Here is a 22,033-nt window from a genome sequence, read left to right on the forward strand (position 1 = left end):
TATTAATAATAACTGTATTACTTATGCCTGCTGAGAAGCAGGATGTATTAGTTCTACCACGCTGCAATACAGCTTTCCAGCTTTGCTTTGGCTGCTTTGCCTCCAGCCATTGCACAGCAATAGCTCTGTCCACTCCTGTCCCTGATGAGGTACTGCAGCGCTGGGACTGCTCACTATGGGCAAGTGTTCTACACACTGCCCCCGTGCTTTTAACTTTGTCAGTAAACCCAAAAAGGGAAATAAATGAAATGGAGATGAAAAAGTGCAATGATAGGAGTCTAGTGAATTACATAGTTTGCTAATCTCTTTGTGTTTCTATTTTTTAGACTCTATTAGTGCTTTGATATTTCCTAGAAAAAGCTATATAAAAAAGCCTGTGTTTTGACAAATCAGAGTCTTTCATTTCGTATGACAAAACCAAAACAGATAAAATAGGAAATCCTATTGCTTGGATTTACATTTATCTGCTGTTTATAGCCAAACTTTTATTAAGCCATACCTAACCTCTCAAAACAAAGCTGATGATCCCTTTGTTCCAGCATCTAGAAAAAGGCAGTAGCAGAAAGTCAGATTATGTGATACAGAAAATTGCATGAAAAGAATTCATTATCTATTAAGTTCTTCAGAAAAACATTGTTATTTTCTCTAGATTTTGGATAAGGGTTGTATTATAAAAGTTCTTTTATGTGATGACTAGTTTTGCTTAATTTATTGTTTCTTTATTTAAATTGAAAGACAGAATTTATAGCCATGATGATATCTGTGGAGCTTATTATCCTTTAGTAGTTTTTGTTATTAAGATACCGTTCTCATTTTTAAAATCTTTAGTTGTTGCTAAGGGTGTGGACGTGGGTGACAAGACACAAAATGGAAATACATTGCGAATACCAGATATTAACCTCTTTTCTCCTGGAGAATTAAAAATATTTTGTAGCAGTGGTAATGACAAGAGTTCCCTTTTCAGGTTTTCCTACTCTGAATGAACCTTATGAGAAGACTTCTTGCTCCAAAGCATAGACAATCAATAAATAGTTAGTTATCAACAGAAACATTTTAAGTTGTGTAACAAAAAAGAGCACACGATACTTAGAGTGAATAATTGCCAGATCTGGTGCTGTTCCCAAATGGTTTTCTGTTCTTTTCCATACAGGAAAGTGAGTCTCCTCTGAACAGTAACATCACAGCATTTGCATTAAAGGCAAAAGTGATCTATCCCATCAACCAGAAATTTAGGGTAAGGTTGTAGATTCGACTTGTAAAAATTAATGACAATCATTCTGTGTCAGAGTAAATTGCAGAGTCAAGTAATGGAAGAAAATTTACTGCCAATCTGCTTAATAGGGATCTTTCTTTTTTTTTTTTTTTTATAGTCCATTGACTCAGGGCTTATTCTGTAAGGTGTCAGCTGCTTTCAGCTCCCCCTGAAACCTGCAATTCTTTATATGGTGTCCAGTCAATTTTCACTGTATTTGAGTGAGCTTGTCTGCCCCTTAGCATTAATGGAAGTTGGATCTGTGTAAGGAGCCATAAGAAAAACACCACAAGGATCTAAAAGGAAGAAAGCAAGCATGCACCAAGCAGCTAACTACAGCAGAGGAGTGCTTTCCTGGGCAATGCAAAAGCTTGTCATTTATATGGAAACACTTTTGCTGCGTATACTGTTTAACTTTTCCCTTGAAAGTAAACACTGAAAATTGATGAGATGTTTGTCTCTTTATTGTGTTGTATTAATTGACCTTGTGAATTTTCTTTGACTTAACAGCCTTTGGCAGATGGCTCATCCAATCCATCTTTGCATGAGAATCCAAAGCAGGGAGTTCTACCAAATCAAGTCGTGGAGACGTCCATGTCAGGCAGCCTGGAATCCCTGAGCCAGGGAGACAAAGAGGACTGTAGTTCCTCCACAACAATACATTCTGCAACAAGCGATGACAGATTTCAGGCTCGAGCCTTCCTAAAGGTGACCAGCTTCCCTGAAGTGCTGACATGTGAGAGGTAATCAGTGAACTTGCCCTTGTTTGGCCATTTCCTGTGTTTTTAGGACAGTCACTAAAGGTGAAAGGCTGGGCATGAATGCACAGAGTTGCCAAATCAGGACAGGGTTATCTGCATATAACCCTAAAATGTTGTTGGGGAGATTAACACATTAAGCTGTTGGAAGTCATCCTGTTCTTTTCAGAACAGGATCACAGAATTCATGTGTGAAATTTTGGGAATCAGAACTGGCCAAAAGCTGTCTCATAAAAGGTGTATCACAGGATAAGGAGATCTCTTTGTTACGGTTTGTATGCTCAGTTCACGTGTGCTCGGCTGGGGATGGAGTCCTCTGCTCTGTACAATGCCATGTCACACTGCAGGTGCCTTGAGAATACCCAGTGGTCTATTCTCTCCATTTTAATGGGAACTACTCATGTCTTACTCTGGGAAAACAGTTCCTCTCTAAGACACACTACTGATGAGCAGGTAGAGATAACTGAAATGAACTGTCAGCTCTGATTTCCTTTCAGCTGCACCACGGCAAGGTACCCCTAGATGAATACATGTGTCTGCACTCTCATTAGCAAGAATAAGAAAATCATATTTGTGTCACGGGGACTGGGAAAGGTACTAGCAATGAAGAATATTTACAAAATATCCACTCTTATTATGGCTGTTTCAATTTAAAGCCATGTTTTCCCTGTTTGTATCCATTCATGCCTATGTTCACTTTATCTTTTTCTAGAGGAAACTGCAATGCCAACTTGTTTACTTTTACGTACAGAAATCTTTTCTGAAAAATAAGGCAGTGTAGAAATAAATTCTCGCTCCTGTTTTGGGGCAGTGTTTTTAGGAGAATCTGATGGTTAAATGAAGCTAATATATTGTGTTGTCCTTTTGTGTAACCATCATTTAGATTGTTAGTAATGCATTTTTAATCTTTGTTTCAGTTTTGATGTTAAGCTCTGCCTTTGCAGTCTTACTTTAAAAGATCTCATGCTTCTTGATACTGAACTCAGAAAAGAAAAACATGTGGTACGTACTCACATCTCATTTATAGCTCCTTGTTTTGAACAACCTAGTTGAATATCAGTTTAGGAAATAACGTAAACAGCTGCCTAGGTGGGATGTAGAGTAGCAGAGTTGCATTTCTACATTATTGTCTTTATTTTTTTTCCTGCTCTGCACATATATGAGCTCCCTAAAGACATAAAATATAATGAAGTATACTGGTCTGGGAAATACCAATATAGCAAATACAAAAATTTGGTTTTAAACAGTAGTCCAGAGAATTACATACAGCACTTCAGGCTCATAAAAAGAGGTAATAAATTATTTAATAGATGAGTTTGTCATAAGGACAAACTTGCTTTTTTGTGTGTTGCAACTCAAAAGACTTAAAGCTTTAGGAATAAAATTGAAAATTCAGTTCAACTGAATCAGTACCATTGTAATAAGTACAATAGTTGTGATTTTGTACGACTGAGGGATTAAGGTACCATTTAAACAATAGGTAACTACCTACATCAAGTCACAGAATCAAAAACTGACAAAAAAAAAAGAAAAAACAAGTACAGTCAAAGCCACAGGATACTCAGTAATGATTGTTTGTGGTGACAAGTTATGTTCAAGTACAGCATCATTACTGCTCCTGAGTTTCAGCTCAGTTATTATGAATCTGGACATAAAGTCTATAGCTTTCACCTCCCCTCTTTTCTCAGGCTCTGTTTAAACAAATTGGTCATTTCTGCTATAATTTACTAAATCCACTGAGAATATTTCAAAGGGTGAGATTTTCTGAACAAATTTCTACACAACCCAAAGGAGGAAACAGGAAAGTAAAACGGGGAAGCAATTTCTCATCTGATGGGTTATCCCTATCTAATTAGATGAGAAAGGGAACTTGTGATCAGATTCCAGAAGGAAGTTTAGCTTGATTATTGAAGGTTGAGCTTGATCTCAAAGTTAATCATCAATTTCTAAATGAAGGTAAGTAGCAAGATAGTGATGTAATCAGAGAAACACGGAGAAAATGAGCATTTAATATGCTTTGTGGCCCACCAGAAATCACCACAACTGACTTTGACCTTTAGCTGAATATTTAAATAGCTTTATATTTTTGGTAGCAGGAAAAAAACGGGAAAAAATAAATCAGTCTGAGAATAGTTTCTTCCTTTCCCACTCTGCTTTCTCTGATTTCAGTCTTTCTTGGCATCAGGTCTAAGGAAATGTATGCTTTTCTTTCAGTCTTCTCCTGAACAGTTTTTTTTCTTTTTACTGTATATGGTGTCTTGGTAATGTGTTCAAAACTTGCCAAACTCCTATCTAAAACATTTGCAAGTGAGATTGAAAACATGACTGCTTTATGGTTTTCTCTTCTATTGAGCTCTAATTATAATATATTTTACAGATTTTGCTCAGCTGACATATTGGCTTCAATAACTGTTTTTATATGCAAATATGTATTTATTAATGTTTTTATATGTTTTAAGCAGGCAAGTTCTGTGTCATCTTGTTTTCAAGATTATGAGGAACAGGCAGGTGACTTTTAAATTTCCCGTATTTTTATTTCCATACTGGAAAATGCTGCAGCAGTTAGTAATGAAGTGAATTAACCTTACACTGAAACTCTAATTGAGGCAAGAGGGGAAAACGTTAATCAAAAATTTTCCCAGTGTTAAAAAAATTCCAAAACATCTTTCGGAAGACACTAGTATTACAATCTTAAACAAAAAAAAAGAAAAAAAAAAAGGCACACAACTGGGAAATAAGTATTTTTCTTGCAAGAGAAACTAGCTAGAACTTGAGATAGTTATTTTTGGGTTGTGTATAAAAATGTTCGATGTATCATGTGCCTGACTACAGTTGAAGTCAGAGTAATGAGTCTTTAGTATCTTTCAAATAGTTATTATGAGTTTAGTGGTTCATTAAACAGTAGAAAAATGGCGTTTGTATTTTCAAGTGATCTGCATTTTCTCCAGTCAGGAGTAGTTTCAAATGTGTCTGCCTGGTTACAAGGATATATGAGATTGTGTGTAACACCATCTTCCAGTATCTTACTGAAGCCAGAACCAGAGAACTTTTCAGAGTGGAAGTACTGGAGAGTCACTGGTGATGTGTCTGTTATTTCACTTACGATTCACTGTAATCTCCCTGATTGATTTAATTTAACAGAAGTTATCACAAAGATATCCTTACAGTGACGAACAGGCACTTAAACTGTGTTTTGTTTTCTTCCTTTTAAACAGATGTTTATTCAGGTTTTCAAAATATACCTCACAGACTTCCATCGTAAAAAGAAGATTACTGATGATTTGTTGAAGAAGATCCTTTTAAATCAGGAAAATGTAAGTGGGTTTGTTGGTTCATATTTAAGACCACACAGAATAAAGAGTTATTACCACAGCAGGCCATTTCACCTACTCGTTTTAAACAGCAATGTCATTTGTACTCTATTTCTGAAGAAATGCAAAGAAACTCCCTTGTTAGTTGATTTTCTCCATTACCTTGTGTGCTTTTTCTCTTTGTTGTTGTATGAAGTGATCTGTGTAATCTTTTAAAGATAAAATATTTTGTAGTTGAATCCATTTAAGCAAGCAGAACGTTTTGAACCTTATTCATTCAGATTTAATAATTTCTAATTATCAGGGGCTTTGTTTGGTCCCACGTATTATTGCTGATAATAAAATAGCAGGAAATAAAGTAGCAGTTTGAAGCTCAAGGCTTTCATCAGGGGGAAATATACTTATTTTCTTCATCATCCTTTTTTCTTTCATGTACTTCAAAGTCCATATGCCACTTCTGAACTGGAAGACATATGTTGACAGTCAATATGCATTTCGGGTGGAGTCACAGTACTATTTTTAAGGTTATTACAAGGAAAAAATATCTTTACAAAACTGCAGAAAATAGGAGAGCTATTTGTTCCACTTTCCGTTTTCCAGTTTAGAGTCACATAAAAATCTGGATTGAGAAGAACATCTCGAGATTGTCTGGTCCAGCCCTCTGTAGGAAGCTTGGCTTTATGTAAGGTTATCCAGTGCCCTGCCAATCCAAGTCTTGAATGTTTGCACTGAGAGCAGCCTAATCACAGTACTGATTATGTTTTTCTTCCATGTAGGTGGAATTTCACTAGGCATTAGTCTATCATCTTGTGAGCTCTAGTTCTTGCCTACTTCGTGCAGTCTCACAATCTGTGAATTCCTATAAGGCATCTCTGTAGTTGTACCGTATGATTTATATCAGAATGCATTTTGCCTTAAAGCACTCTTCTGCCTTAAGTTCTCAGGTTTAGTGTTAAAGCTTAATGTATTTACTAGAAGAAAAGTGAGATTAGTTGTACAAAATGCTTTTACTGATGGGCTTCTGGTAAAGACTTCAATATAAACAGAGCTAATCTAGAACAGGCATGTTTCCTGATAGAGCCTAACCCTCAGTGAAGTTTGATGGCATCTGTGTCTTCATGCACCTGACTAAGCTGCTGCAAGACAAAGACTAAATCTGGATTATTAGATGCAATAATTGCCAGGGTAGTCCAGTTGTTTAAGTGCCAGTATGGGGTTTCTGTGTCCTGTATGATGGAGAGAAAGATCTTGTAAACCCAACAGTCCTAGAGGTGGGATATCACAAGGAACGAGGCTGGTTATGACCACCATGTAAAAGGGATGTTGGCAATAAGAAAAAGTGTTATATGTTTTATTGTAGACAGTGTTTTCCTCTTTCAATTCTGCATCATAAAAATTCATGAGATTTTGATTAAGTTGTTAGTGAAGCTTGTCAAACTCTGGTTACATTTCTTTAAGGCATAAAGATACCAGTTAATACATTGACACACAAAACTCAGTGGTATTAGAAGTCAATGCTTGCTATATAAGTCAAGTTGCAGCGAAGGAAGAATCACCCTTTTCAGTATCAAGCTGCTGAGCAATGGCAGCAGACTAGTATTTGTTAGCAACATCAGCTTTCAGTAAAAATCACCCTGCTTTCTAAGGACTGAAAAACTGTAAAACCTCATATAATCGTGCAGCCTATAATTTGTCCCTTATGAGCATTACAGGTGTGTTCATCCATGTGTGCAAGCACTCAGCAGGAATCACTATCTGATTATCACCTACATACTTATCTGAGCTTTTAAACACAGCATGTACACTCATAGCTGCCATTTAAGATGGGGCACATGCATTAAAATAAAAATATTTGTAGATAGATTCCACGGGTTATTAGTATAAAGGCTCATGAAACAGTGTTTACTAAAACTTGAATTCAGTGGAGATGGACAGCGGTCTTGACTGTACTCACATCCTAGTGGAAATGTATGTATTTGTGTTAAGTTTAGTTCAGAGCTGCTATATATCTGGAGATTACCTTGCTTGCTACAGAAGGCATATTACCAAGAGACAGAACTTTCTGAACACTCCTGTTCAGCTTCCTTAGGCATGAGCCAGAACTGATGTACAAATTCACTCCCAAATTTAGAATTTATGTCTGTTTTTCTTTTTAACAAATCACTTGATTTTTTTCCCTCAGGATTTTGAAGAATTACAGAAACAACTTGACTCTAGACTCCAGAATACTGAAATCTCAGGAGCCCATAATTCAGAGTACCAGACTCTAGAAGACCTAGAAAGGAAAGAAAGGGAATATTCTGAGCACGTAATAGATAATGTAAATTTCTAATTTTTTATAGAATTTTATTTTAATGTTACTCTTTTGGTGGAGAGTTCTTCAGTGCAATGGTTTTGTTGAGTAGTCCATGGTTAGTATTTTGTATGTGTATGAGTCTGAAAACATTTTTACATTCCTCCAGCAAAGTATTTCAAACTACCTTTGGGTGCCAATATGTTTTGTATAGCTAAAACATTTTTTATGTTTTCTGTAAAACACTACTGTTTTATCAGCTGAGAAATGTCTGCTGCTTGTCTGATGGTAAGATTTATTTCAAGCCTATGCGTAGCCTGACTTTTAGGAATTTTATCCTAGCCCCTTGCTTTTGTCAATCTCCGTAACTGAGTAAAAGAGTAAGAGACTACAATTTTTTTTCAGCTGAAAGAAGTACTAAGAATATGGTTGCTGGGCAATGTTTTAGTATGGTTTGTGCATTTACTTTAGGAAAGCATTTTTCTTTAGCAACTTTCCACATGAGAATATATTAACATTTTTTGATGTAAAATTAGTTTGATAGCAGGCATTTGATTTTCAAAGTAAAGATTTTTTTTTTCTCTACAGGAGGTTCACTGTGTCAGAATGGCTTTCAGGCTAGAAAACTGGAGGTTAAGAACATTCTGTGTATTATTTTCCAGTAAACTGAGTAATATTCTTCCCAGCCCTGTTTTTGAAATTTGAGCAAATTGACTACTGATGAAAATGAGAAAGTGACAGCTCTGTGAGCTGCCTGTGCAGATTGACTGTGGCACTTCAGCCCCGGACCAAACAGCCCATCACCTCAGTCTTGGGCTTTTTTCATACAGGAGTTAACATTTTTTAATGTCTGGTGCTTAAGTGTTTCACTGGGGATTTTCTCAGCTTTCTTTTGATTCTCTGAGCCCTTCACTTTGTATTGGAAGTCTTGGTAACATTGGGACATCTGTGTCAGGTTTCTTTTGCACTTTAACTTTGCTCAGTGGAAAATTGATTGTTTAGAGTTTTCCAGAGTTAGTCACATAAAAAATTGCTGGCAACCTTGCTGAGCAACATGAGGCACTTATTTACCAGCAGCAGTCATCCTTCAGTGGATCTGTCACTCTTGTGCCTGCAGATGCTTTTCATCATACTGAAAATAATTTCCATCTATGCAGATTTGTGTAGATCAGTACCTTCCACTAATCCAGTCTTCCCCTGAGAATATAAAGTGGTTTTTTCTGTACTCACAGATGCCATAATCACTTTTTTTTCCAAAACTCATGGGTACTTAATAGAAGTCTTGGTGATGGATGCATTTTCTTACCTTTATGTGTACAAGTAATCCCGCAGACTACAGAATATTCACAGTTGTGCACAATCATATTTGTGGAATCAGAACCGAAAAAGAATACCTGCTCCTACAGCTAAATAAACTTCCCAGAATAAAAGGGCCGCAGTTTATCTTTTATGTTTTTACCATCAATACTAAAAACCTAATAGGCTTTTATAGATGGAATATATAGAGAATTAACAAATTCTTAGCTAGTTAAAAAGAATAGCTACAGTTATGTTAAAAGGTCAGGTTTGACCTATTGGTTATGTGCCACCACCAATATAGAATATATATATATATATATATATATATAAAATATATAATAGTCTCTTTAGCTTTGGAAATTGTTCAATGTAACTAATACTGAGAGCTGTCTGTAATCTCAGTGACTTGTATCTCAGTATACTCATATATATGCCTCTTTCTGTGATGAAATACCAGATGATTAATGAAGGAACATGGGTTGTGTTTTGATTTTTTGATTCATATTCCACAGATGGAAGCTTTCTGGAAGCAGACTGACAAAGCCCAGCAGGCTTTTTTGGACCAATCAAAATGCTCAAGTGCCAAAGCAACAAAGATAATGGTGGATCTGACTGAGAAGATGATTGCAGTAGAAAGCTTGTTAAGTGAATCTCAAGACATGCAGGCAATGGTAAAGTAGAAAAAGAAATAAAAGTTGAGAGAGATTTAGTCAATCTGAACAGAAAGAATTATGTCAGTGCAGAGAGTCTGTCAGGCCTGCCTCAGGAGTGATGTAGACTGCTTCATCCAGTTGTCTCTTTGAGCTTTTTTGCAAAGAGCTCAACTTCCATTGCAGTCTAGGAAGACTCACAGGCGGGTGAACTCTCTGCACTTGAGTGCCAGTTCTCAGAATACCACCTAGGTAGTCATATTAGGAAAAAGTATTATTAATGCAGCTGGTGAACCAGGAGTGAGAGCACTAGATCTAGTAATAGAGCATCATTACTGTGGGTATTATGACATTTCTTCTTCTTTCAAAGCATTTATTCCACATTGATTGACAAATCCTAATTTAATTTTGAGGGTGATTCTGTGTGTTCTGTGACTTTAATTGGATTTGAAAATTCTTATCAACTCTTAGTGGCATGGTTTGAAGAGGGAAAACTGTGTTCATAAATGTACCAGGGCTGCTCTGGCTGGCAGGCACGGGCACCCAGGAGGGATTAGGAAAAAGGATGGCAATGATGCATACCAGCACTGTGCTTTATGTTGTGTGAAATCTAACAGAGCCTTTATTTCTTTGCACAGGATATCCTGAAAGAGTTAAATGTAATTTATAGATTAACATAAAATTGGAATCACTGCATTTATTAGTAATGTGGAGTATAAATATATACAGTAATTATTAGCTTGTTGGTTTTGCATCAGAGCAGCTAACTAGACTGAGCTGGCCAGGTGTGAAAAAAGTCTTTGCTGCTTGTCACACTTGACCCAAACTGGGCTGCTGTACAGTAAGTTCCTTCAGATGGGCAGACTATGGATAAGATGTCTGGATACAGATAAAGGAGATACTCCTACCTGAAGTCACTACTGTGATGATGCTGAAATCTCATTGCAGAGGTCCTTGTAGCATCTCTATTAATTACAGTAGATCAGAAAATCATGGAATCATTTGGGTTGGAAAAGACCCTTAAAATCAAGTCCAGCTGTTGGCACTGCATTGTCAGATGCTTTCTAACCTTGCAGCATTGTTTAAAGCAGCTGCACTTTAACCCAGGAAGTCTTTCCCTACTGTGATCATGGACTGCTTCTTTAGTAGTGCTATGAAAGCTGCTAGGCCATAGGCAATTATATTAATTTTTAGTGTATGTATTGAACTCTGTCTGACCATGTATTTGAAGGAATCACAGCATTATCAGAATCAGGTATGTGTCCTCATTTCAAAATGAGGACTTGTACTTGTGTGCCATATAGTATCTTAAAAAGAGGTCCAGGACTTCCATGTTCTCTTCTGTCCATCTATCCTCCTTGAGTATTTCAGTTTGTTCTGCAAGGCTGTTGTCTTTTCCAGACTTAATGTCTTCTTGACAGCTACAAATAATGAAAAACACCAATAATTTTAGATTAGCTCTTGCAACTGAACATGCAATAAACACTGCTAGCCTGCACTGATCAAGACTTTCAGAAGTATTTAAGTACATGAAGATGGTTATTCGCATGGTTTTGAGAAGCTTCTGTGCTTTTCTTTGTGGTTTGGGAATGAATAATTCAATGAAAGAAAAGCACAACCAAAGACACATTCTTGGCTTCTAAACAGGACTTTATGTTTGGTTTAGGACATTCAGGAAAGGTTATTCAGCTGGGAGCTTATGGTGAAAACGATTGATTCACTGAAGTCCTCTATACCAGAAGAGTGTAAGGGTAGATTAAATATTGTGTCAAATATTCTGGACCATTTAACTGTAAAGAACAATCTTTCAGTCCGACAAAAGGAAGAACTTCTAACAGATCTGCATAAGGCCTTCTGGGAACAGCTGGCACATTACAATAATGGTGAGTACTTAGACTGGAGCTCATGACTTACATGAGTTCTCATTTTATCAAAGAGTAAAAAATTTACAGCTTCAGCCATATAGCCCCCTGTTTTAAAAAGATATTGATGAATTGACCAAGATCAGTTTTATTCTGGAGGGTGTATGCTTGGAATGGGAACTTTGACTTTAGGCCTCTTGTATCTTGTTCCAGGTATTATTAAGAACTTACTCTACAGTTCACATGATCTAATTTCATTAATTTGAATATAGAAGAAGAATCACACTTGCTACAAGCATTTGTGATATTTCTCCATTTACTGTTCATGTACTTGGTATTGCTGGTGATACTGACATAAGATACTGTCTTACGATCTCCTGCTAGCATGTGAAGCCAGAAGCAGTTGTGCTATATATAAAGCAGCTATGCTATCACTCTTGTGAAAAGATAATGTTAAAGCTTATGATCTTCATATAACTGTCTCTTTTATTATGTCAGACTAAAATATTTTTTTAATTGAGTCTTTTCCTTTTATACCTCTTCACATTGCTTATCTGAAAAGAACACAATTGTAACAAAGTCTAAGCTGACTGACCCACTGATTTAAGGTTCTCCCTGTGTCATTTTGTATGTTACCTACTGCCAAGTATGTTGAGAAATATTCCCCCAGCTTCTTTCAGGGCTCAGTGCCTCCCATTAGCACTCAGAAAATTACAGTAAATGTTTAGCCAGAAGGAAAATAATGACAACTACTTCAACACAATTTCCAGAACCATTTCTGCTACTTTTGAACACATTTAAAGAAAAGTTTCTTACCAAAATGGTATTAGGTTTAGAGTTTGGTGAACTGAATAGTCAGAATTAATGCAGTCTTGTTGCAGTATGTTCTTGCTGCAGTGCTGCTCACTCACTTTGGGCTTAGTGTTGATAAATTTTGTCTTATCTCACAGCCATAAATTCATGGAATCAGAAAATGGTTAAGGTTGAAAGAAGTTCTGGAGGTCGTATGGTCTACCCTGTGTGCTCAAGCAGGTTGAGCTGCTGCTAGTTGCCCAGTGTCATGTCCAGCCAGCTTCTGTCTCCAGGAATGGAGACTCCACCTGGGCCACCTGTTCCAGTGCTCAGTCATCGTCATGGTGAAAGGAACCTTCTGTGTTTCAGTTCCTGGCAGCTGCCTCTGGTCCTTTCGTTGGGCACGACAGAAAAGAGTCTGGCTCTGACTTCTTTGTACACACTCTCCAGGTGTTTATATATGTGCTTAGATCCACCCTAAGCCTTCTCTTCTCCAGGCTGAATAGCCCCATCTCTCTCAGCTTTCTCTCATTGGAGAGATGCTCCAGCCCATTCATCATCTTTGTTGAACTCTCTTCAGTATCTCCATGTCTCTCTTGTACTGTGGAGCCCAGAACTGGACACAGCACTCCAGGTGTGGCCTAACCAGAGCAGAATGGAGGGAAAGGATCACCTCCCTCTAACCTGCTGTCTTATGTTCAACCTGGTCTCCACCAGAAGCCCAGGTCCTTTCCTACCAAGCTGCTTTTCATCTGGGTGGTCCCCAGCATATGCTTGTGCCTGGGGTTGTTCCTCCCCTGGTGCAGTACTTTGCACTTCCCATTGTTAAACTTCAGGAGATTTGCATCAGCCTGTTTCTCCAGGTTGTCAAATGCCCTATGGATGGAAGCATAACCACGTGTGGTGTATCAGCCACTCCTCCATTTTTTGTGACCTCTGCAGACTTAGTAAATTTGCACTCTGCCCCATCATCCAGGTAATTAATGAAGCTAGTAAGCAGGATTGCCCTCAGTATTGACCCCTGGGGTACACCAGTAGTTACTGGCTTCCAGGTGGACTTTCACCAAGTTTTCAATATATCTCACTGTCTGCTCATCCATCCTCTTCTCTGTGAGGATCTGTCAGGAGACTGCATCAAAAACCTTGCTGAAGTCAAGGTAGCCAATATCCACCATTCTCCTGTCATCTACCAAGCCAATTATTTCATCACAGAAAGTCCTGCAGACTTGCTCCACTTTCAGAACATCTAGCTGTGTGAACAGTTTGCTGATATTCACAAATACATGTATATTGTGATACAGTTTATTTCATGGATGTTTGCTTCTAAAACTGTCTATGCCTAGTTCATAGTTTTTGCACAGGTTCAGCCACTAATGTTCTTTAAGCATAAGTGGGTGTCTCTGGGTGATTTTTCCTTCTTTTTGTCAATTTTCACTTGTTCCAAAGCAAAAATATCTCTGTCAAGGCCTTGATTTTATGCAAAGTAGGTGGTTATAGTTATATATAGCTATATATTATAGTTGATACATTCTGTGCAGAAGAATACTATCAACCTCCTGGTTTCAGATAGAAATGAAATGTGCTTTAAAAAAAAATACCTGGAGTGCAGCATTTATCCCAATAGTGTCTTATGTTGATGTTTCTTATGAGCTCCTAAATACAAAAGTTAAACTGTACCTATAATTCACAAAGAGCACAAAGCCGGCAAGACTGTGCTCCTAGGATACAAAACAAGGAAGTAAAGAATCAAATAGTGCTTTAAAGTAAAACACTGCTAAATTTGTTTGAGTGATGCTTTTATTACAGTCTCCTGTACTTTGGTGCACTTTCAAGTGTTCTGTCAGTGCATCATCAGCCTGTGGATAAGCACAATAAATGAGCATGGGGAATAAATAACATTCTTGGTGCTGCAGTACTGTGCTCCTTTTGTTTCTCTACAAAACAATTTCTCATAGTTAAAGCAGCTTAATGTAATGGCAGAACAGTAGCCACAGGTAACTGTTCTTTTGCATTCCCATTTAGCTGCTTGTGTCAGGAGTGAAGTATGGCTCTGGGGCAGGGCAAGTGGGGGAAATGAATAAAATTCTTCTTAGGTGGACAGGCAATGAGACGTGAAGTGGCAGAACATTTAAAGCACCAATTGCATTCAGCAGCCCGGCATCCAGATAGACTCATGAATTTATATATCACTTAGAGCTGCAGGGAGAATGAAGAGGGAAGGAATTTAGTCCTAAATAGTTCACATTACTAGCACAAAATTGGAGGGACCTTTACAACTTCAACTGCAGGTTCTTGGATGAGTCACTTTGAAAGTCCGGTGTGTATGGCTGCACGCCAGTTCAAGCTAATCTGAACCAGCACTGCTTTAGACCTTTTCTCCCCACCATATGTTACTGCCCCTGTCCTTGCAGAAGCATTTGCATATCTGCAATTAGGTAATGAGCCACTTACCAACCTTCCTGAAGCTGGAGAGGGAGGTTTGGGGTGCTGCAGGAGGGAATCTGTTTCTTGGACTAACACGCTGCCTTTGCATAAAAAGCAGTACCAGTGGAAGGGAGGGTGCAGGATGGTAGCAATCCAAAAACCTGATAGATTTAATTGCCATGTAACAATCTAGAAGTTCACATCTAAAAAGGCCATCAGGGTAAGAAGCAAATTTCAAATCCTGCACGGTGATTACTTGCCTGTTTCACTCACTAACAGATTTCCGTGAGCTTATGTTGTGTGACAGTAGCAGATGCTGCTTTCTCCCTGTGGAGTCGTGGTACCTAATTGTTTGTGGTTTATGTTCCAGAATGCATGCAACAAAGTAAAGACCTGATCTTGAAACGGCTGCAGTGCCGTGCAAAGAAGAAGGAAGAGTTCAAACGCAGACAGAAAACTGAACAAGAGAGTCTCCTTAGTAAAACTTTTCTTACTGAAGATGTTCAGAATTTTCTCAAGGTGGGAAAATAAAAGCTTATTTTCACTGTTCTATTAGTTTTTAAGGCGAAATGTATTGCAGATTTCTCCCAGTTCCATAAAATTGGGAATTTTGAGTCCTCCCGAGAATCATGTGCAGCAGCACAGGTGGACAGGGTCAGAACCCCTGGTGGTGTTGCATTGGAACAGAATACCAACAGAGTTAATGCAAGATTGCATGTTTTGTAGAAAACATCTTTTACTTAGATACAGTGTGTTTGGTTCAATCCCTGGAGGAAAGTATCCGGCCTGCATTACAGAAGAAAAGAGTCTGCACTGATCTAATTGCTTTTCTATGAGTGGGGCTACCAAGGCTCAAAAGACTTAGCAAATTTCACAGAAGCAGAGGAAAAACTAATTATGATCTCTGGCAGGATGCCTTAGAGAAGGTTTGCAGTTGATAATTTAATAAGGTATACGACGGCCAGCGTAATGTTTCCTTGGTCATATTTTCTATAGAGATTTGTTGTTATTGTTCCAAATGATATACAAAATCAGAGTTTTTAGCTGTAAATGCTGAGAGCTGCAAAATTGGAATAACTGCTGAGAACTGCAAACCCAAGTTATTAAGAATTTTAAAAAATCCTCAATTTTCATGAAAAGAAATAATTTAAGGTGAAAGTGGTTACATCCAGCAGCATTAAACTTTTGATGAAATCTAATAACATAGATAAAATTACTGTGTGAGAAGACCGAGATTTCAACTGCAGCAAACTGTCAAAATTTATTGATTTTAACACTGCGATTTTGCACCACAGGGCCATATTCTTTAATTATGTTGTATGAATTGGATAATGCAGTTACTATTTCTGTATGCACATCTGCCTGGCAAAACCTCCCTTCAAAACAAGTAGAGCACTTTTTACATCTTTGGCTTTTCAAAACTTGTGACAAATAATTCTGTCACACATTTTTGTAGCCAGTGTGCACTTGTGAATGTATTTTCATCTTACACATCATTGGAAACTCTTGGACACATCCCAGATTCACTTAACAAAGGTTAGAAATTTTGCATTAAGACCTCTTCCCTACAAAGGTAGAACCACACAGCTTTGTGCATGAGATGCTCTATTCTGTACACCTTAGAAAGGTGTGGAGTAGGCTTAGTTGAACTGTAGACTAATGATCTGCTCATGACAGGCTGAGCAAGGGCAACTTGCACTTCATGCTGCAGGATAGAACACAGCTGAGTTTTAGGATTATGAAATGCCTGTGTACAAATTATGAAAGTCAGAAATGAAAACCTTTCTGCTGCCACAGTGGGAGAGTCTTTTGTCCCAGAACAGATGGGGTCTTAATTGCAGAAACTCTTTGAGGAATAAAAAAAATTGTATATACCTGTACCTCCTATGGTTTGACTTAAATAGTCCAGTAATTATTTTGTGAGAACGATGCACTTGGCACTGAGGAGCTGTTTTAAGTTTGTTTCAGAATTTCACAGCCAGCCCAACAGTAAAGGAATTGGTTCCAAAGCGTCGCCATCAGCCCAGAGCTGTACCCATCAAAAACACTTCTTTTCTCTGCCTTTCTCCCCTCACCTCATCAAGGGGCTCACACCAGCACGGTAGCAGCCTTGCCAGACCTTTCTGCTGAATTTTAAGTGGTTTCCAATTATGATGGTGGATTTTGCAGTAAACTTCATTCACATCGAGTTGTTCTAAACACAAATAGGGTGGTAATGATTTAGTAGCTGCAGATCCAATTTTTTTATAAGACAGAGTGAGATCCATAGTAAAGGTTAGAGTTCCTGTATCATTCTGTCTCCTTCATCTATGTTTCTGTTGGAAAAGGAGCATTTTAATGTTGTCGTTTACTGGCAGAGAATACAGGAATGATAAATGAAGAACACAAACCATAAAGTGTCAGTTACTGTAACCCACTCTGGCTCTGCCTACCCACTGTGGACATACAAATTATAGCAGTTAATTTGTCAAATTCTGCCATAAAGTATGACTCCATGAGATGTGTGAACTTTCAAGTCTACCTCTACAAGAATGATCTGTACATTAAGAGTCTACGGTCACTTTGGTCCTCTTTAGAAGAGCTCTATTGACAAATATCCTAATGAAGAAAGCCATATTTACCATGGGAATGAAAGGGAGCATTTGGCAGTTTAAATCAAAATATGGAATCTTTATGTATAATGCTACTCATTAGTCTATAGACTGAGATAGACTTTGTCTGTGAAATACAGTCTTCCATAAGTCTGCCAATACATCCACAGTCACAGTCCTCGCTTGAAGAAAAAAACCGCATCCCTCTTAAAACTGTGACCAAGGATCCAGTCAGGACCAAGTCATAGATCAGCCTTTTAGGAACCACCATGGGACATGGTGACCAACTCCAGTGCAAAAGCCCTGTACAGTGTGATACAGCTGTAACTCAGGTGTCTCATGATGGTGCCAGGTGACTGTTCTGTACCTCATAGTACTGGCCATGATGTACTGATATTCATACACTGAAAAGCAGATTTCAAATCAGATAATTTCACATTTTTTGCAGTAGTATGTACATATTATTTAACCCCATATTGCCAAGGCTAAGGAATTTTATACTCAAGACTGGATAAGCTCAAATTAAGGTGGTAAAACAAGTTTCATGTCCCTCTGAGTCATGGTTTCAGGTAAACAATTACTGTTGGAGTGATACATGGAAAGGGCATCAGGGAAGGGAAGAGGAGGATCACAAGAAACTGTTAAGATCTTTTCAGCTATTTAAATATACCTACTATGTTTCTTTTAGGCTTACCATGAGCTGATAGAGAAACACTGGCAAGCACAGTGGGATCTGGAGGAGGAGGATGACTTCGAGAGCACAGAGGCTGTCGCTGAACTCTACAAGGTGCCACTTCTAGTGACAAACGTCATTTGCTAAATTCATTTTAAAGATCGTCTAACCCTGCTACAGTGTCAGGCCTTAGGGATGTTTGGGGAATTGTAGGAAAGGTCAGCTCCAGGGATTGCAGCTCCAGAAAGCTAGGCTGGCAAAGCAAAAGATGGAGGCAGGACAGTCTTCCGTATCAGCTTGCCTTTTCCATTATCTTCCCAAAACACTATGTTTCCTAACCTCATATTAGTCAGAAAATGCCTGCATGGTCTGCCAAAACATGCTGCCTGGGTGGCTGACAAGGCTGCAATAATGTTGAGAGCATACAGTGTCTGCCGTTACTGCCAGGTGGGAGATCTAATTTATGTGGCATGATTATCTCTACTGCACCGTAGCTGGATGATACTATTCTTAGTGAACTTCACTACATCTCCAAATACAGTCTTTTCATCTCTTTTTCTCACAGAGAAGTTTTTTTGACTCTAGTTAGTTCCCTGAAATAGGTCCAGATCCTTGGTGTAAATAATATTTTTACACATCTTTTTGTTATTGATTTGAAAAATTCTGGGTGCTTCACGCTTTTGCATCATCTTTAATTATTTTCTGTCTGTGCTGAAAAAATACGATAACATGATCTATCTGGTGAAGCCCAAAACCATAGTCAGTAGTGACCTTTAATTAAGCTGGAACTAACCACTTTCAGCTCAACAGGATCCTTGTCATGATTAATTATGGCCAGATCAGGATGTTGTAGAAACTTGTGGTCCCTATCACTGTCGCACAAGCAACAGACAATTTGAGAAAAATTACTGCTTTGGAGAAAGGAAAGGTTTGCTTGGAAGGATATACCAGTGAATCAGAGTAGCTTAATTGGACAAAGCTATGTAATATAAGAAAAGTCAGCATGTTTGCTGATATTACTGTGCTCAGTTCATCATCCATAGTTATTAACTCTCCCATCCCCTTCCTCAATTCACGTGAAGTCTGGAGGATAAACAATTTTTTTTTTTTAATCCTGCACATTCCACCTCATTTTTGAAATTATATTGCTTTCCTTTATTATGTACTCTGCTTTAGTAACACTAAGACCAGACTGAATATCCTATTTCTTTCAATACTAAGCTAAGTTTTCTTTCCCACTAAAGAAAAATTGGTTTGGGTGAATTTTCTAGAAGTGCCAGGTTGCCAGGAGAACTGCACAAACTTGAACCCTGCCAATTCACCCAGCTGTAGGCCATTATATTCCATATTGCAGCTGCTCTCCTATGACTAGACCCAAACAAATACTGCCAGACGTGAAAAACTGCAAGTGCTGTGATCCGACTGGCATCTGTTGAATGAGGGTCCACAAATCTTAATTTCCACATTTTTTTCTGTAAAAAAAATTTTTACTGTGATATTTAACATAATGAACAAATGCACTTTCTCCCCAAATACAGATACTACAAACTGTTTTAGGAGAGGAGGCTGCTGTGAATATACCTTGTAAGCTAGAAAGAAGAGATAATACAGATGAGCATAGCTGCACTGAAGGTAAATGGCTGTTCTGACTTCTACAGCTGGGGAGAGTGCAGTACTTTGCATTACCAGGGGCATAAAAGCAAAAGTAGACTTGCTGTTAAAGGAAGGAAGTGCATCTCACAAACACAATGTCTTTGCTTCCTTCTCTGCTCCACCACACATGCAGAGCAGAAGTGCAGCCTGTACAAGCAGAATTCTTTCCCTGGGCAGCAGGACTTTGCCACTGCACTTAGTTGCTCCAGGTTTGTCATAGGGAGAAGCTGCTGCTGCTAATGGGGAAGGCAGGGTAGCAATGGGAAGGTGACAGAGATTTGTGATTCCACAGTGCAGTTGTGTGACTGCAGCTCAAGTAGACTTAAACAAGCAGACATTAACAAGCTGGGTAGCAGCAAGCCTCACATGGCAGTAGTCAGCTCTGTGCTACAAGATCTATGTCCCCACTGGGTTTGGACCTTAGTCGTTTGTAGAACCAGCTAGTTTGGGTACTTCTGTAAACACTGCAAAGCTTGATGTTGCCTTTCCAGAAGCTCTGCACTTGCTGAAGCTTAACTGATAGTCATTTGCCTTGCAAATGAAGCAGTTGAAAGATGATCTCAATGAAAAAGGTGATATTAAAATATAAGGAAGAGGTCACCATATGACTGAACAGGGAACCAGTGAATATTCTAGGAACAAAAGATGTCACTAACCTGTAAGTGCCACTCCCTTGTGGAAGAAGATCCTTACTTTGTTCTCAGTGTTCTTCTAAGCCCTTATCAGATTTCTATGCCTTTTTCGTTTTTTCATTTTTCGCTTTTTAAACAGATTATGTGTTCATCAAGATAGATTTATATAACCCTCTTGCACTAGGGAAGTCTGTGCTGCTACAGTACATCGAAGAATTATCCAAATTGGTGAATAAATATGTGAAAATTCAATGATCTGGAAGCTGTGTTTGCATAGAATAATTGAGTAGGTTTGTTTTGTGTACACATGAATAAATCAATTAAAATGATTTAACCAAGGTCAATGGAATCTGTTGATGCCTGAAGTGAATGAATGAGTTATATTTGCAGGATAGTGTAGGACTTTTCAGCCACACTAGTGGATTAAAATAGTGTGCTGTAGGTGAATAGTCTGTGTCTAGACACAGGCTGGATAACTAATTTTTGAAATGCATGTTGAAGAATGGGGGTAAATTATTTGATTATCACAGTATGTCATAAGTGAAGGAAAAACTGCAGAGCTAATTGAATGGCTCAGCCTAGTATTTTCATGAACTGGGTCTGCAGAGTTATCCTGTATACAAGGGATTTTGTGCGGTAGTAACAGTTTTGTATTGGCTTGGGTAACTTTTCAGTTACAAAGTTTTTACCATAATTTTCTTTTACATGGCAGCAATAACACACCAATAACACACCACCCACCCCACTCCCTGTCCCAATATATCCTGTTCTGTTCCTCCTGCTATCTCAAGTCTCAAGTTCAGCATATCAGATAGTCACCAACCTTTAATCTTTCCTCTCTTTTTTTTTTTTTTGTGAACTACTCATGTATTTCAGTAGGGAAAGATGAAGTGAAGAGGTTGGGGGATAATAGTTCATTATTGAGAAAACAGACATGCAGATTGCACAAAGGAGATCAATTAACAGCTAGGAATTACATAGTAAGTGGTAAGATAGGTCTTTTTCCTCTGCCTTTATTTCAAACCCGTAAAAACACAATTTATTGTTATTTATAATTGCCCTTTGCTGATAGTAATTCACCAGAATGTTATTTCATTTGACTTGACACAGGAATGAAAAGCACAAGAATTTAGACTAAAAGCTATTAAGTCTTGAGTGTTATCAATGGGCAAGGCAGTAGACATTTTATGACTGGGTAGACATAAATGTGAGTTAAAGTATTTGATTTTTTCCTACGTTAATAAAAGGGAGAAAAAATATTTTTGACAAGATAAAAAGTACAGATTCTTAGAGACTTACTCTTCCATTACTTTCCTTATGTAATTTTGTTAACATGAGATACGGTTAGGGGTGCTGGACTGCATTTTTGGGTACCAAGAGCTGGCATCTTTTTAAGGGGAGTCACTCAGTTTGTCTCAGGTGGAAATCCCTATCAAGAGACCACCTCAAAGGGTGACTTTTGAAATTTTTGCTCTGTGACTTACCCCAAGAAGACAGCATCATCTGATGGATTAAATTTCTGAACTCCTAGCATGCGAGCTCATTCTAGTTCTGGGTTTGGGCACTGTTAGATTTGTTTTGGTCACTTCAGTCAAAGCTGATGCAAGATGTCTGATATGGGTAGCCTTCATTCTGAAGTTTTCCTCTTGCCTTACTGCATTAGAACATGTATTTTACCACTATGTGGATTCACAATTTGTTAATAGTTAGATGTCATGAAGGACATAACCTCATCCAGAAAGGCACTTTTCTAAAAAGGGAGTACCAGAAGAGAAGATTGAAACTGCTGTCTGAATAAATCAAAGACCATTGAGGGGGCAAGACTGAAATTTTAATAAACCTC

The 22,033-nt window shown here is 38.1% G+C and overlaps 1 protein-coding gene across 1 annotated transcript in view; it reads left to right on the plus strand.

Moving 5' to 3' along the window:
* Nucleotides 1–22,033, plus strand: part of EVC (EvC ciliary complex subunit 1) — a gene marked incomplete at both ends in the record, with an annotated part of 49,585 nt that overhangs the window by 4,485 nt on the left and 23,067 nt on the right. The window contains 9 exons of the mRNA XM_082282260.1: nt 1,151–1,234; nt 1,763–1,995; nt 2,928–3,012; nt 5,226–5,324; nt 7,504–7,641; nt 9,426–9,584; nt 11,230–11,446; nt 15,012–15,160; nt 17,921–18,019. Of these exons, the coding sequence (XP_082138386.1) occupies nt 1,151–1,234; nt 1,763–1,995; nt 2,928–3,012; nt 5,226–5,324; nt 7,504–7,641; nt 9,426–9,584; nt 11,230–11,446; nt 15,012–15,160; nt 17,921–18,019 (1,263 nt within the window). The remainder of the gene's footprint in view (nt 1–1,150; nt 1,235–1,762; nt 1,996–2,927; nt 3,013–5,225; nt 5,325–7,503; nt 7,642–9,425; nt 9,585–11,229; nt 11,447–15,011; nt 15,161–17,920; nt 18,020–22,033) is intronic.

Source organism: Coloeus monedula (genome assembly GCF_965178545.1).
Source record: "Coloeus monedula genome assembly, chromosome: 5".
Lineage (NCBI taxonomy): Eukaryota > Metazoa > Chordata > Aves > Passeriformes > Corvidae > Coloeus > Coloeus monedula.